This window comes from Nyctereutes procyonoides, unplaced genomic scaffold (genome assembly GCF_905146905.1).
Source record: "Nyctereutes procyonoides isolate TBG_1078 unplaced genomic scaffold, NYPRO_anot_genome, whole genome shotgun sequence".
NCBI classification, from domain to species: domain Eukaryota; kingdom Metazoa; phylum Chordata; class Mammalia; order Carnivora; family Canidae; genus Nyctereutes; species Nyctereutes procyonoides.
In genome coordinates, this window is record NW_026575020.1 from 24,041,725 (window position 1) to 24,053,929 (window position 12,205).

The window sequence follows — 12,205 nt, forward strand, 5'->3', positions numbered from 1 at the left end:
GTGCCATGTGCTCCCTGCCTTTGCACATGCTGTTCCCTCTGCTTGGTGCACCTGCTTTGCTGCCCTCTCCTGCTGGCTCAGCTCGAGTGCCACTTCCTCTGGGAAGCTCTGGACCTCCAGGCTAGTTAGGGTCCCCCTCCTCTGTGCTCCCTTGGGGCCAGGCATCTCTGTCTTGGCATGCTACTGTCACCTTCCTTGGACTCTTGGAGCACAGTGGATGCCTTTTCCAAGGCCTGACACCCGGCCTCCAGTATATGCTTGAAAGAATGGACAGACTAGGCTGTTGAGTCGGAACTGCCCCCATGGTCTTAGGGGTCTTCTGTGTGGGCAGCCAAAAGTCATGGGCTCCTCTCAGAAGGAAGTGGCTATTGATATTTATTTATTTATTTATTTATTTATTATATTCATTCATTCATTCATTCATTCATTCATTCATTCATTCATTCCTCTTTTAACCGGATTTCTTTCCTAGCAAATTTCCAGAGCAGATTACTACTGAAGGTTGGTATGCTCCTCTCCTGGTGCCTGAATTTTCTTGATGTAGTCATTCCCTTTAAGCACCCTAGCTTCCCCTTCCTGACTTCTAAAGATCAGTTACCGCTTCCTCTCTGAGGTCACCCATTTTTGGGTTGGGTTTCCCGCATTGCTCCCCACAGACCTGGCAGCAAGAACTCTGGACAAGCCATTCTCTCTCTGGGCCTCATTTCACCTCTATAAAATGGGGACAGTAATACCTGTGCTGGTGCCCTCGTAGTCACAGGTGACATGGGTGATATGTGTGTGTGAGAAGCCTGTATGAAGGCTGGTAGTCAAAGCCTCCTGTTAAGGAAATGTGCACCCCTGGACAAAGTGTTACCGTCTCTGGGTGCTGACCCACCTCCCTCTAGCTCCCATCATCTGTGACTCGACTTCTTGGCCCACAGGAGGGGAGCACAAAGAAGACTCAGGCTGGAGTTCATTGGATGCCCGGCGGGAAAGTGGCTCTGGGTCTTCGGTGGATACCCCATCGCCAGCCAGCCTGCCCTGGCCCCCAGGGAGTGCCCAGCTGGGCAGAATGGGCAGCGGTGCCCAGGGCCCACGCTCCGTGTCCGTGTCAGCTCTGCCCACCTCAGACTCCCTGACCCCTGGCCCCTGCGAGGGCCTCTCGGACACCTGTATCCTCCTGCACACCAGTGGTCGGCTGACCCCCCGGGCCCTGCACAGCTTCATCACCCCCCCAACCACACCCCAGCTGCGAAGGCACACCAAGCTGAAGCCGCCGCGGACACCACCCCCGCCCAGCCGCAAGGTCTTTCAGCTGCTGCCCAGCTTCCCCACACTCACCCGGAGCAAGTCCCATGAGTCACAGTTGGGGAACCGCATTGATGAGGTCTCCCCGATGAGGTGAGTGCTCAGTTTGCCGTCCCCTGAAAGTTCTGTCTGCGGTTTTCCCATTATAAAGGTAATATGGGCTTTATTTTAAAAGGACAAATAAAATCAGTCAATGTAGAAGGGTGCAGAGTGTGGACACCAAGGTGGCTCAGTCAGTTAAGCGTCTGCCTTGGGCTCAGGTCATGATCCTGGGGCCCTGGGATGGAAACCTGCATCTGGCTCTTTGCTCAATGGGGAGTCTGCTTCTCCCTCTCCCTCTCCCCTACCCCCTATTCATGCTCTGTCTCTCATTTTTTCTCTCTCAAATAAATAAAATGAAATCTTAAAAAAAAAAAAAAAGGTGTGCACAGTGAAAAGCACCTGTGTCTCTCACTTCACTCTCCAGGCTTCATTATAGTTTGAGCTGAATGCTGCCTACTAGGTTCTTTCTGGACACACACACACACACACACACACACAGAATGGTACCATGCATCAGTCAGGATAGACTACATTATGCTGCAGTAACAAATAACCCCTAATTCTCTGAGTCTTAAAACGACAAAGATTTATTTCTTGCTCATGCTACCTGTCCATTGTGGGTTGGTCTCATTCCAGGTCCCAGGCTGACAGAGCAGACACTTTCTCAAACATTATCTGGAAACTTCCACTAGAGCAGAGGAAGAAAGAATTTTAGATGTTAGACACTAGTGATTAGAAGCTGTTTCCTAGAAATTCCACTCACCATCACGGCCCTACCCAAAGGAACCAAGAAATGTAATTCTCCCATATGCCCAAATGGGGAGAACTGAAATATAAGACTGAAACCTCTAATGATTGTCAAATACCATGTAGTCTTTTCTAGACTCTATTTTCTTTCCTCCAAAGATTTATTCATTTATTTGAGAGAGCATGCAAGCATGAATAGGGGGAAGGGCAGAGGGAGAAGGAGAGAGAGAAAATCTTCAGCAGACTCCCTGCTGAGTGCGGAGCCTGACATAGGGCTCAATCTCATGACCCTGAGATCATGACCTGAGCTGAAATCAAGAGTTGAGTGCTCAACCAATTTAGCCACCCAGGTACCCCTAACCAATGTTTTTCAACTTACTTTATATCTGAGAACTTTATGTACATATATCTTAAAATATCTTTTTTATGTTAAAAAAATTTTTAATCTACTGAAATGGGTATTAACAGTAACGTGTCTCAAGATGTAGAAGCCTTGTGGCTCCTATAGTTTGTAGGGGGCAGACGGTGTGAGTTACCCCCACCATTTTTCCTGTCACCCCATTGCCCTTGGGGAGCCAACCAGGTTATCAATTTTGTATATACCTATAATTATTCAAACTACTTCAGCTTTTTTTTTTTTTAACTACCTCACCTTTTTAAAAAAAAATTATTTGAGAGAGAGCAAGAGCACAAGCAAGGGGGAGCATCAGAGGGAGAGGGAGAGGCAGACTCCCTGCTGAGCAGAGAGTGATGTGGGGCTCCATTCCAGGACTCCTGGATCATGACCTGAGCTGAAAGCAGACACATAATTGATTGAGCCACCCAAGCGCCCTCAAACTACCTCCTATTCTTAACCTTTTCATATCATTGCAGTGTATAGTTTACCTACCCTCTCCCTTCCTGATAGACCTTCAGGTCATTGTCAGTTTTGCTATTACAAAAATTGCCCTTGTCGGCAGGGCACAGGGCAAGGGGGGAGTTTTCTTTGGATGCCTTCTACTTTCTTGTACCTCTGAGGGTTGGGGAACTTGGCTTTTCTCCGGACATAGGCTCTCCTTTTCAAGTGTGTAGCTCCAGTGTCCATTAGGGGTAACTTCTAGCCCTTTCCATTGAGGAATTGTCTCCATAGTCACGTAGCCAACCTTACCCCATGCTCGGGGGGCTCAAAGTCCTTACCTGAGCACATTACCCACTCCCTCCCAAGAGGGGATATCCTGGGGGACATGCTGAACCAGCGTGGTGCCATCCCACTTTCTCTCTCTTTTGTCTCCTGCAGATTTGGTAAGAGTGATTCATTTTCATCCCCTCTGCTGCCTGGGAGTCGTGTTTGTGTTGCTGTCCCCATCTGGGGTGGATTTCTTTGAACCTGTCCCAGTCCACTTGGCCTTTTCACCATTCAGAAGCAGAGGTGCTGGGAACCACCTCAGGAAGTAGCTCTAAGACAGGTGACCTTAGGATGATATGAGGTGGCCTCAGACCAGCCAGGAGCTGCTCTCTGCGAAGCAGAGACCTGGAGAGCATCCTGGGCTGCAGGCAGTACCTACTCAGGCCCAGTCTGTACCTCGTCATCCCCACAGGTGACTTCTGGCAGGGAGCCTTGCCTGCTGGGCTGCCATGATAACCAAGAGGTATGCACCATCTGTCTGGTGTAGGTGGATTTTAGCTGTCCACAGAACCCAGCTGATGTCTTGGGACCTCTCTTTTTAGGGGAGAGGCAACCTTGCCAGCAGGAATGTAGCTTGGCTCTGAATGAGGCCCCAAGAGATCGGAGGATGTGAATGAGAATTCCCCTTTAAGAGGGGAGGAGACCCACGTGGCCCCTGATCCCTTTATCCACCTCCAGGTCAGAAGTGGGGTCTTGCACTTGGCTGTTGTGAAAGGGCTTCTCACTCCTGAGTCAGAGTGGAGGGAAACTACCATGCCTTTGGGGTCTGCTTTGAATTGTCTCAGTGGAAATGCAGAGACGTCTGGTTTTTGCCTGAGCAAAATAGCAGTTTATTTTTTGTCCTGTCCTGAGCTGGCTAAGCAGAGTGACAAAGCTGTCAGCAGGGTCTTAGTGACAAGGTAGGGGGCAGTAGGTTAGGGGGATAATAGGCTGTAGCTCTGCCAAAATGAAGCTGGCTGCAGGACCACCAGAGAGGCATAGAGTGAGCGAGGAGGGAGGCTGCACTGTCCCTTCCCCAGGGCACAAGGTGAAAACTTCAGGGCCCTTACCAGAGCCTTGGAGGAGAATCCATCATCAGCATCCTTCGGATAACCCAGTCCCCACATCCTCCCAGTTGCTGTGGGACTGCTTGCCTAGCTTGCCAGGAGGCAGACAGTCTTCAGGGCGAGTATTTCATCTAGATGAGGGGTGCTTGATGCCTGGCCCTTGTGCCCTCTCACCTGCCTCGTATCTCTCACCCACAGCTGACATTACAAGTCCACTACAGGTTGTATATATGGTCGAAGTCTCATTTTTCCTACAGTCTGTTTCTCTTAGGCTGGCAGCCTAATCCCTTTTACACCCATGTACTTTGATGGCCTTGGCTGTTCACAGTGAAGTGGGTCCCAGGGGGGAGGCAGGACAAGTCAGTCCCAGAGCAGATATGCCAGAGAGAACTGTGGTAGTGTGATTGTGGGTTCCCAAATCATCAGGGGGTAGCACAGGGCCCTTTGGTCCTGATCAAACCCCCTTAGTGTGGGAGGAGGAGCCAGCACCTCCGGCATGTCCTTCCTTCTCTGTGTGCTCAGGTATGTGGTACTTGGCATTAAGTGAACCGGCACTTAATGAGCACCAGGTATGTGCCAGGCCAGCACGAGGAGGCAGGGGGTCTGGGATTGTTGCTGATTCTGAGGACAGGAGACAGCCACAGATCCCTCAAGCACCATGTTTCTGACCTTTCTGGGTTATGGTTCTTTTTGATAACTGGATACAAGTTTAGACCTACCTTCCAGGGAAAAGTCCACCCACAAAGCTTTCCAGTCCAGAGGATTCCCAGAACCCCTGAAGTCCATCCAGGGACTCAGTTGAGAACCCCTCCTCTAGGAGGAGGTAGGCAGTGCTAAGTAGGGGCAGAGGCAGGACTGGGAAGTGGGGGAGAGGCAGGAGGCAGTGGGACATGTGGACTGCCAGTGGATGCAGGGCTTGCCTCCAGGTGTTCCTCCACTGCCTGACCTGTAAGGCCTAACCACTAGGGATGCTGTTCTTATGGGGGAACCCAGGATTAGGACAGGGAGAGCCTGGGTCCCCTCTAGGAAGGCAGACATAAGGCTCATCTCAAAGCTTGTGATCTGAGACTCCTCCAGAAGCCAGTGGGACTGGCCCAAGTCGGAGCATGATACAACTTCACTTTGTCCTTGCTCTACCTGCTAAGATCTGGCTCTGGTGGCTCTCAGAGCAAAATTCTCAAGGTGCTTGTAGCTATAAAGGTCCTGGATGTGCTACATGGCTGCTCAGCCTCAGAACCTCCGCCAAAGATCAGAGAGCTCCTACCCACTAAACAAGAAGAGACCCAAATTAAGCCCTTGCAAATGATGACCTAAGGATGTGTCCATGAGGGAGCGCGAGAGGTGGGCATAGGTGGAGACTTCTGTCCTTACCTTTGCTTTGCCTGCTGCCTGCCACTGCAGCGAGGAGCCACACAGCGATGGTTTCGTAACCACCTGCAGAGACCAGACAGTAATGTTCACAGGAGAAGCAGGTCAGGCATGACGGTAACTACACTGCCCCATTGGTCTCCCTGGACCGTCCCTGTTCTGAATGTTAGGGACAACTTTATCTACTCTGCAGCAAGTCATCTAACCCACCTAGCCTGTGGTCTCTGATCTAGAAGGCCACAGTTGCACAGGCCTCTTCAGCCTGCCTGACCTGGCCTCTTTCCCCACAGATCTCCCACATGGATCCCCACAGATGGTACGAAGGGATATCGGACTGTCAGTGACTCACAGGTAGGTCCAGCCGGGCTGGGACAGGAAGGGGACGTAGAGCTGGACTGGGGTCTCAGGGCACCCACTGAGGGGTCAGTCTTCATTGTGGGTGGGTGTCCGGCCTGATCCCTGTTTCTTGGGGCTCTTTGCCTCTGGCCTGTCCATCACCCACCCATGTGGAGCCCCTGCCTGTCACCAGTGGCTGTATGGACTCACTGGACCCTCCCTGACCCCACCCCTGCTGAGGGAAGACACAGGTCCCAGGAGAAACACGGTTATGGTCTCAGGGAGGAGGAGCTGCGAGCTTCCTGCAGGTCCCACCGTGAGATCATGTTGAGGCTTACAGCTGGCCTCACATCAGAGTCCATGAAGCTTTGAAACTCCAGGGTCCCATGGCCCATCCCTAAAGTTCTTGGCTTGGTAGCCTGGATTTCCAACAACTTCTAGTGACTCTAGTGGCTGGTGTGTGTTGTCATGGGTTGACACAGGCCCATGACGTGGATGGACCAGGAGACTTGGCCTTAGTTCCCGTGAGGCTGGGGTGTGCCACAGACAACAGGCCTGCACAGCATCTCATCACCCTGGACAACCACTGGAACAGTGCCTAGGGATGCTGGTGCTCTGGCCATCCCTGCCACAGACTGTTGGGAACACACTTGTCAGGAGCTTTGCAACTTGCCAGGGACTTTCATTTCCCCCTGAGCATGAACTGTAGCGGCAGTGAGCCTGGAAGACTGGCCTGGAATTCTGGCCAGACCTGGAGACCCAGCTGTGGCTCTGAGGGCTTAAGTAATTGCCTAAGGTCATGCTGCTGGTGAGATAGTGGTTGAGTCCTCTGACTGGCACCCAGGCACCTCCGGAGCCTTGTCAGGGCTGAGTGTTGAGGAAGAGAGGCCCTGGTGCCACAATGGGGACAAGCCCTTCATGTGAAGGTCCGAGGTCTTCCCTCCTCTGTCCCCAGGTGCCCAGCGGGATCTTCCCAGGGTGTGAGGCTGGTGTGTGCCACAGATAACAGGCCTGCACGGCATCTCATCAACAGGAAGCCCACTTATTCCTCCTCCGTGAAAGTGGACAGTGACTGCTAACGAGTATGGGGTTTCTTTCTGGGGTAATGGAAATGTTCTGGGATTGAATAGTGGTGATGGTTGCATATACTAAATATGCAACTAGTGGTGCATCATCACTAGTGGTGATGTGAATATACTAAAAATCACTGCATTATACAATTTTAAAAGGTGAATTAAAAAAAAAAAGAATCATTTATTTATTCATGAGAGACGCAGAGAGGCAGAGACATAGGCAGAGGGAGAAGCAGGCTCCCTGTGGCAGGACCCTGATGTGGGCTCAATCCCAGGACCCCGGGATCACTACCTGAGCCGAAGCTGATGCTCAGGGTTGAGCATTCCCTGCTTGGTTTTTTAAGCCCTGGTTCCAGGCCTCTCTTGCTCAGCAGGAAAATATATATATATTTTTTAAGATTTTATTTATTCATGAGAGACACAGAGAGAAAGAGAGGCAGAGGGAAAAGCAGGCTCCATGCAGGTCACCTGACATGGGACTCGACTCTGAGATAACCCCTTGGGCTAAAGGTGGCGCTAAACCGCTGAGCCACCCGGGCTGCCCTCAGCAGGAAAATCTAAAGTGCTTTAGTCTAATCATGGTCCATTCCCAGTCTGGGAAGGCTTTTATGCCTACACCCTTTCTATCACTTGCCTCTTCTCAGGGCCAGATCTGACCCACCACTTTGCCCCGTTTTCAAGATTTCTGAGTGGAGGTCCTCTCACTGAGCTGCTCCCCTTATTCCCACTGTTGGCATGAGAGAAGATTGAAGCCCAGAGAGAGTCTGTGGATCCCAGATAGGTAGGATTAGGGCTCCTAAAAGGTACATCAGGGACATGAGCACCTCTGTCCTTGTCCCTGGAAGCACCCGTCTTGGCTGGGTGGAGACAGTAGCTCTCGTGTGCACTACACGTTCACACATGTGATCTCCCCAGGTCCCTATGAGGATGTTGGCCTCATTTGTAGAGGCTCCGAGGCATCCCACAGCCAGTAGTTGGTAGGAATCACACCGGTGCAGTCTGATCCCAAAGCCCATGTTCTTTCTCTATGCTCTGCCCTCGTGGTCTCAAAAGCTGTGCAGCTCTGAGTTTAGGGACCTGGGGTCCAGACCCTGCTGCAGCAACATCCCAACTGTGTGACCCCAGGAAGTCACCTAACCTCTCTGGTTCCTTTGCCTGTGTACTAAGCATCTCCACCCTGGGGTGGAGTGAGCTAATGTTCATGGATGTGTTACAAACTGTTTCCCAAATACTGTTGCTATTTGTTCTGTTGTTACTATGATCTACTATGCTTTCAAAAATCTGCTCCTCCAAAAATGTGAGTTCTTTCTTCCCTTCAGCCTTCCCACTCTGGGGACTGCCTTAGAGTTTTTCTCTGCAGGACACGTCTACCCACTCAATCCTCGTCCTTCCTTCCAATCTATCTTTTGTGTTTTTAAATTTTTTTTAATTTGGATTGAAATACAGTCAGAATTCAAGAAGTATAGAAGGGTTACTATACACACACACACACATATATATATTACACTATGTATACTATATATGCACATAATACGTATATAGTCCCCTCCTGCTGTTACCCCCCAGCCCTCTAGGTCCCCCTATAGGCAGATCTTGGCAGTTTCTTGAGATGTTTTTATAAAAGCAAATACATATGTATACTATATACACTGTTCTATACTCTGCTTCTCTTGTAAAAATGGAGGCATAATTTACATATAGCTGAGAGCACAAATGCATTTTTACATATGGATACACCGATGTGTGTCATCCTGGGGAAGATCTAGAATATTCTGGCCCCCCAGAAATTGATCTTTGGCCCTTCTGGGTCCATAGCACTACCACCACGGGTTACTGTTCACTTATGTCTTCATTGGTTACATTTTCCTATATTTGAACTTCATGTAAATAGAGTCATGTACTTCTTCCCTTGATAATGTAATTTGGAGATCATCCTGTATTTGTACAAAAAGAGCTTTCTTACTTTGTTTTCTGGCCTCATGGTGTCTGATGGTGTAGTTGGACTGTACTTTGCACAGTCAGCTGTCTATACACCTAAACAGCATAGGTTGTTTGCAGTCTTCTACACTGCAAACATACGGCAGGGAGTAACCTTGTCTGTACATCATTTGACACCAGTTGGGAGTATCTATTGGGTCACTTCCTGAGACGGGAGTCATTTGGTATGCACTCTTGTAATTTTGATGGCTGCTGCCAGAGAGCTGGTATCCGTGATCATACTAACTTTGGGGTTTTGGCAATGATGACTTTACAGCGGGGAAATCTGAATGCTCAGGGGCAGGCAGTGGCCCTGGGTGTCCCTGCCCTTCCCTGGGAAAGGGCACTAGAGGCTTTGGGATGGAACCTAGTCTCCTGGTTTTCCTGGGGCCCTTCCCTGCCCAGGCTCTGGTCTCCTACCATGTGAGCATTTTCCTGTCTACCTTCTGCAGATTCTCCACGAAATCTTGGCTGTCACAGGTCTGCCATGTGTGCCAGAAGAGCATGATGTTTGGAGTGAAATGCAAGCATTGCAGGTGATGGGAAGAGGGTGGAAGAGGGTGAGAGAGGCAAGTAAACTCCATACTTTTAGTTTAGTAAGAGTCCTACTACTTGATTCTTGGCCCTAGGTTGAGTCAGAGTGCAAGGGAACGCCTTTGAGAGTTCTTAAACCTATTATTTATAATCCCATTTGACATACCTCGGTATGATCAGCTCTCTGTAGGGAGATTAAGGAAGCATCAAGCAAGGCATTCCCAGAAGAAGAGGATGTTTGAGGTGGGTGTTGAAGGAGGAGTAGAAGTTTACCAGGTAGATAAGAAAGAAAAAGAATTCCAAACCTTTGACCTTGTACAAGTCCAAGAGGAATGGGAGGACTGTTCTTATCTATAAGGAGTTCTGAAGTTTAACCTTACATGTTAGCACACAAAGTGAGGAGAAGGGTCAGATAGACGTGAAAGCGGAGATGACCTGTGGTATTCACAGAAGAGGAGAGTTCAGGGAGAATGGCTTCTCTACAGACCCAACTTATTTCCTACCATTATGCTTTCTGGTAGGACAGAAGGATGAGGAAGGGAACCATGTTGGGGGCAGAGTGGCCTCTGCTGCTATCAGCTGCCTTCATCTTACAGAGGATGGACCTGGAGTCTCTGCTCCCAGATCACAGCCCCTTCATTGCTTTGTGACCCGGGGCAAGATGCCTGCCCTTTCTGGGCCTCATTTCACAACCGGGCAGGCGGATGATCCCAGGCTCTTTATCTATCAGGATTGCTTCAATATTCTGAGCTAGTGCGTGTAATAAAAGCATCTCGGCTCCCACCAGACCGGGTCTCGTGCCTGTCATTTGGATAAATTGTGTTTTCCTGATGACTCCCCTGACCACCAAGGAGATGATGTCAGAGCTTTCCACCAGTCTAGGTCTTCTGTGGCTCCTGGCTTTAAATTGGGGACCCCCTCTTCTTTTCAAGCAGTGCCTTTCACATGGAGAGCATAGCATGATTTTTGAGCCCCACGCTCTCCTACAATTGTGGTTTAAGGTTGGTAGGGCACCAATATCAACCCATCTGATTGTTGAGAACCACTAAGACATGGTGCAGCAGGTAGGACCAAACTGAGGGCCCTGCTCTTTCCAATTTGGCCCCCCGGCTGACTCTCAAACCACGTAGCCCATGTTGGAATGCAACAGGAGCCACCCTGTGCATTCCTGGGATCCCTTTGGTCATGTAGATGCTCTCCTTCCAATTCATCTTTTTTTTGTAAGTTCCTATTCTCTCCAGTTTTCTGAATGTGAGCGGAGGGTCTCCCTTTTCTTTAGAGAAGAGAAATAGATATGTGACCCACACAAGTTACAATGGGTGCAAGTAAAACTGCTCCACTGTGAAGATTAGGCATACACCAAAGGGAAAGTGTCCTGCTCCCCATAGCTGCTAGGGCAATTGATGTGGGATGTTCCAAACTCCTGAATTAATGTTTGTTGAGAAATGTGTGGAGATTGAGGCAGCCATGAGAGAGTGCCCAGAGCTGCTGTGCCCAGTGCCCAGAGCCCCCTGTGCGAGCCCTGGGAGCCCCGAGTGGCCCCCTGAGCACTGACCCTGCCTTCTTTCTCAGATTGAAGTGTCACAACAAGTGTACAAAAGAAGCCCCTGCCTGTCGAATATCCTTCCTTCCACGTGAGTGTTCTGCTCTTTGCTTTCACTGGGTTTGGGGTGAACTTTTCTGTAGCTTGATCTGCTCCCTGTTAATGGTTTCCCCTGTCATTTCTCAATAGAACCTCGGCTTCGGAGGACAGAGTCTGTCCCCTCGGACATCAACAACCCAGTGGACAGAGCAGCTGAGCCCCATTTCGGAACCCTCCCCAAAGCACTAACAAAGAAGGTACGCTGGTGGCAGCAGTGGTCCCCTGGTCAGCTGCTTCTGCTGGGAGAAACCCGTCCTGCTCCTTTCCAAAAGGGAGAGTTCAGCAGGGAAGTGTGGGGCGTGCAATCCAGGATCCAAGGCCAGAGGGTGGCCTTCAGGGATTCTGTCTTTAGCCATTTTTAAGACCTCATATTTTATGTTCAAAATCATAGTTAATGTGCCCATGACCTCCTTCCCCAGTTTAACCTGATGTTTCCTGAGCATGTACTGTGAGTTGGGAACTTTTTCCATCAATGTGTCTTTTGATCCTCACAGTAGTTGTAAAAATCGCATACTGATGGTACCTCGGTTTTAAATTTTTATTTATTTATGATAGTCACACAGAATGAGAGAGAGAGAGGCAGAGACATAGGCAGAGGGAGAAGCAGGCTCCATGCACCGGGAGCCCGACATGGGATTCGATCCCGGGTTTCCAGGATCGCGCCCTGGGCCAAAGACAGGCGCTAAACCGCTTCGCCACCCAGGGATCCCGGTACCTCGGTTTTAGATGAGGAAAGTGGGCACAGGGTCCCCCGTGAGTGAGGGGCAGGCCCAGAGCTGGTGTGCTCTGCCATAACACAGATTTTTGAAAGGAGAGTCTCAACACACCTGTTGTGGCCTCCAGGCACTAGTGGCTTCTGATGGCAGCTCCCTGGTGACCATACAGCCGGTGGCTTCCCCACTCTGCCCCGATGCTGCTGCGGGGGTGGCTTTGGGTTTTCAGTGTGTTGTGTCCCAGGCCTACACCGGGGCTTAGCATGCCCTTG

General features: G+C 50.2%; 1 protein-coding gene across 3 annotated transcripts in view; it reads left to right on the forward strand.

Annotated features, from left to right (window-relative positions):
- Positions 1 to 12,205, forward strand: part of KSR1 (kinase suppressor of ras 1) — a 154,325-nt gene that overhangs the window by 113,145 nt on the left and 28,975 nt on the right. For all 3 annotated transcript variants that reach the window (XM_055322096.1, XM_055322104.1, XM_055322110.1), the window contains exons 4-9: positions 924 to 1,383; positions 3,356 to 3,360; positions 5,949 to 6,009; positions 9,497 to 9,580; positions 11,151 to 11,212; positions 11,311 to 11,417. In XM_055322096.1, the coding sequence (XP_055178071.1) occupies positions 924 to 1,383; positions 3,356 to 3,360; positions 5,949 to 6,009; positions 9,497 to 9,580; positions 11,151 to 11,212; positions 11,311 to 11,417 (779 nt within the window). The remainder of the gene's footprint in view (positions 1 to 923; positions 1,384 to 3,355; positions 3,361 to 5,948; positions 6,010 to 9,496; positions 9,581 to 11,150; positions 11,213 to 11,310; positions 11,418 to 12,205) is intronic.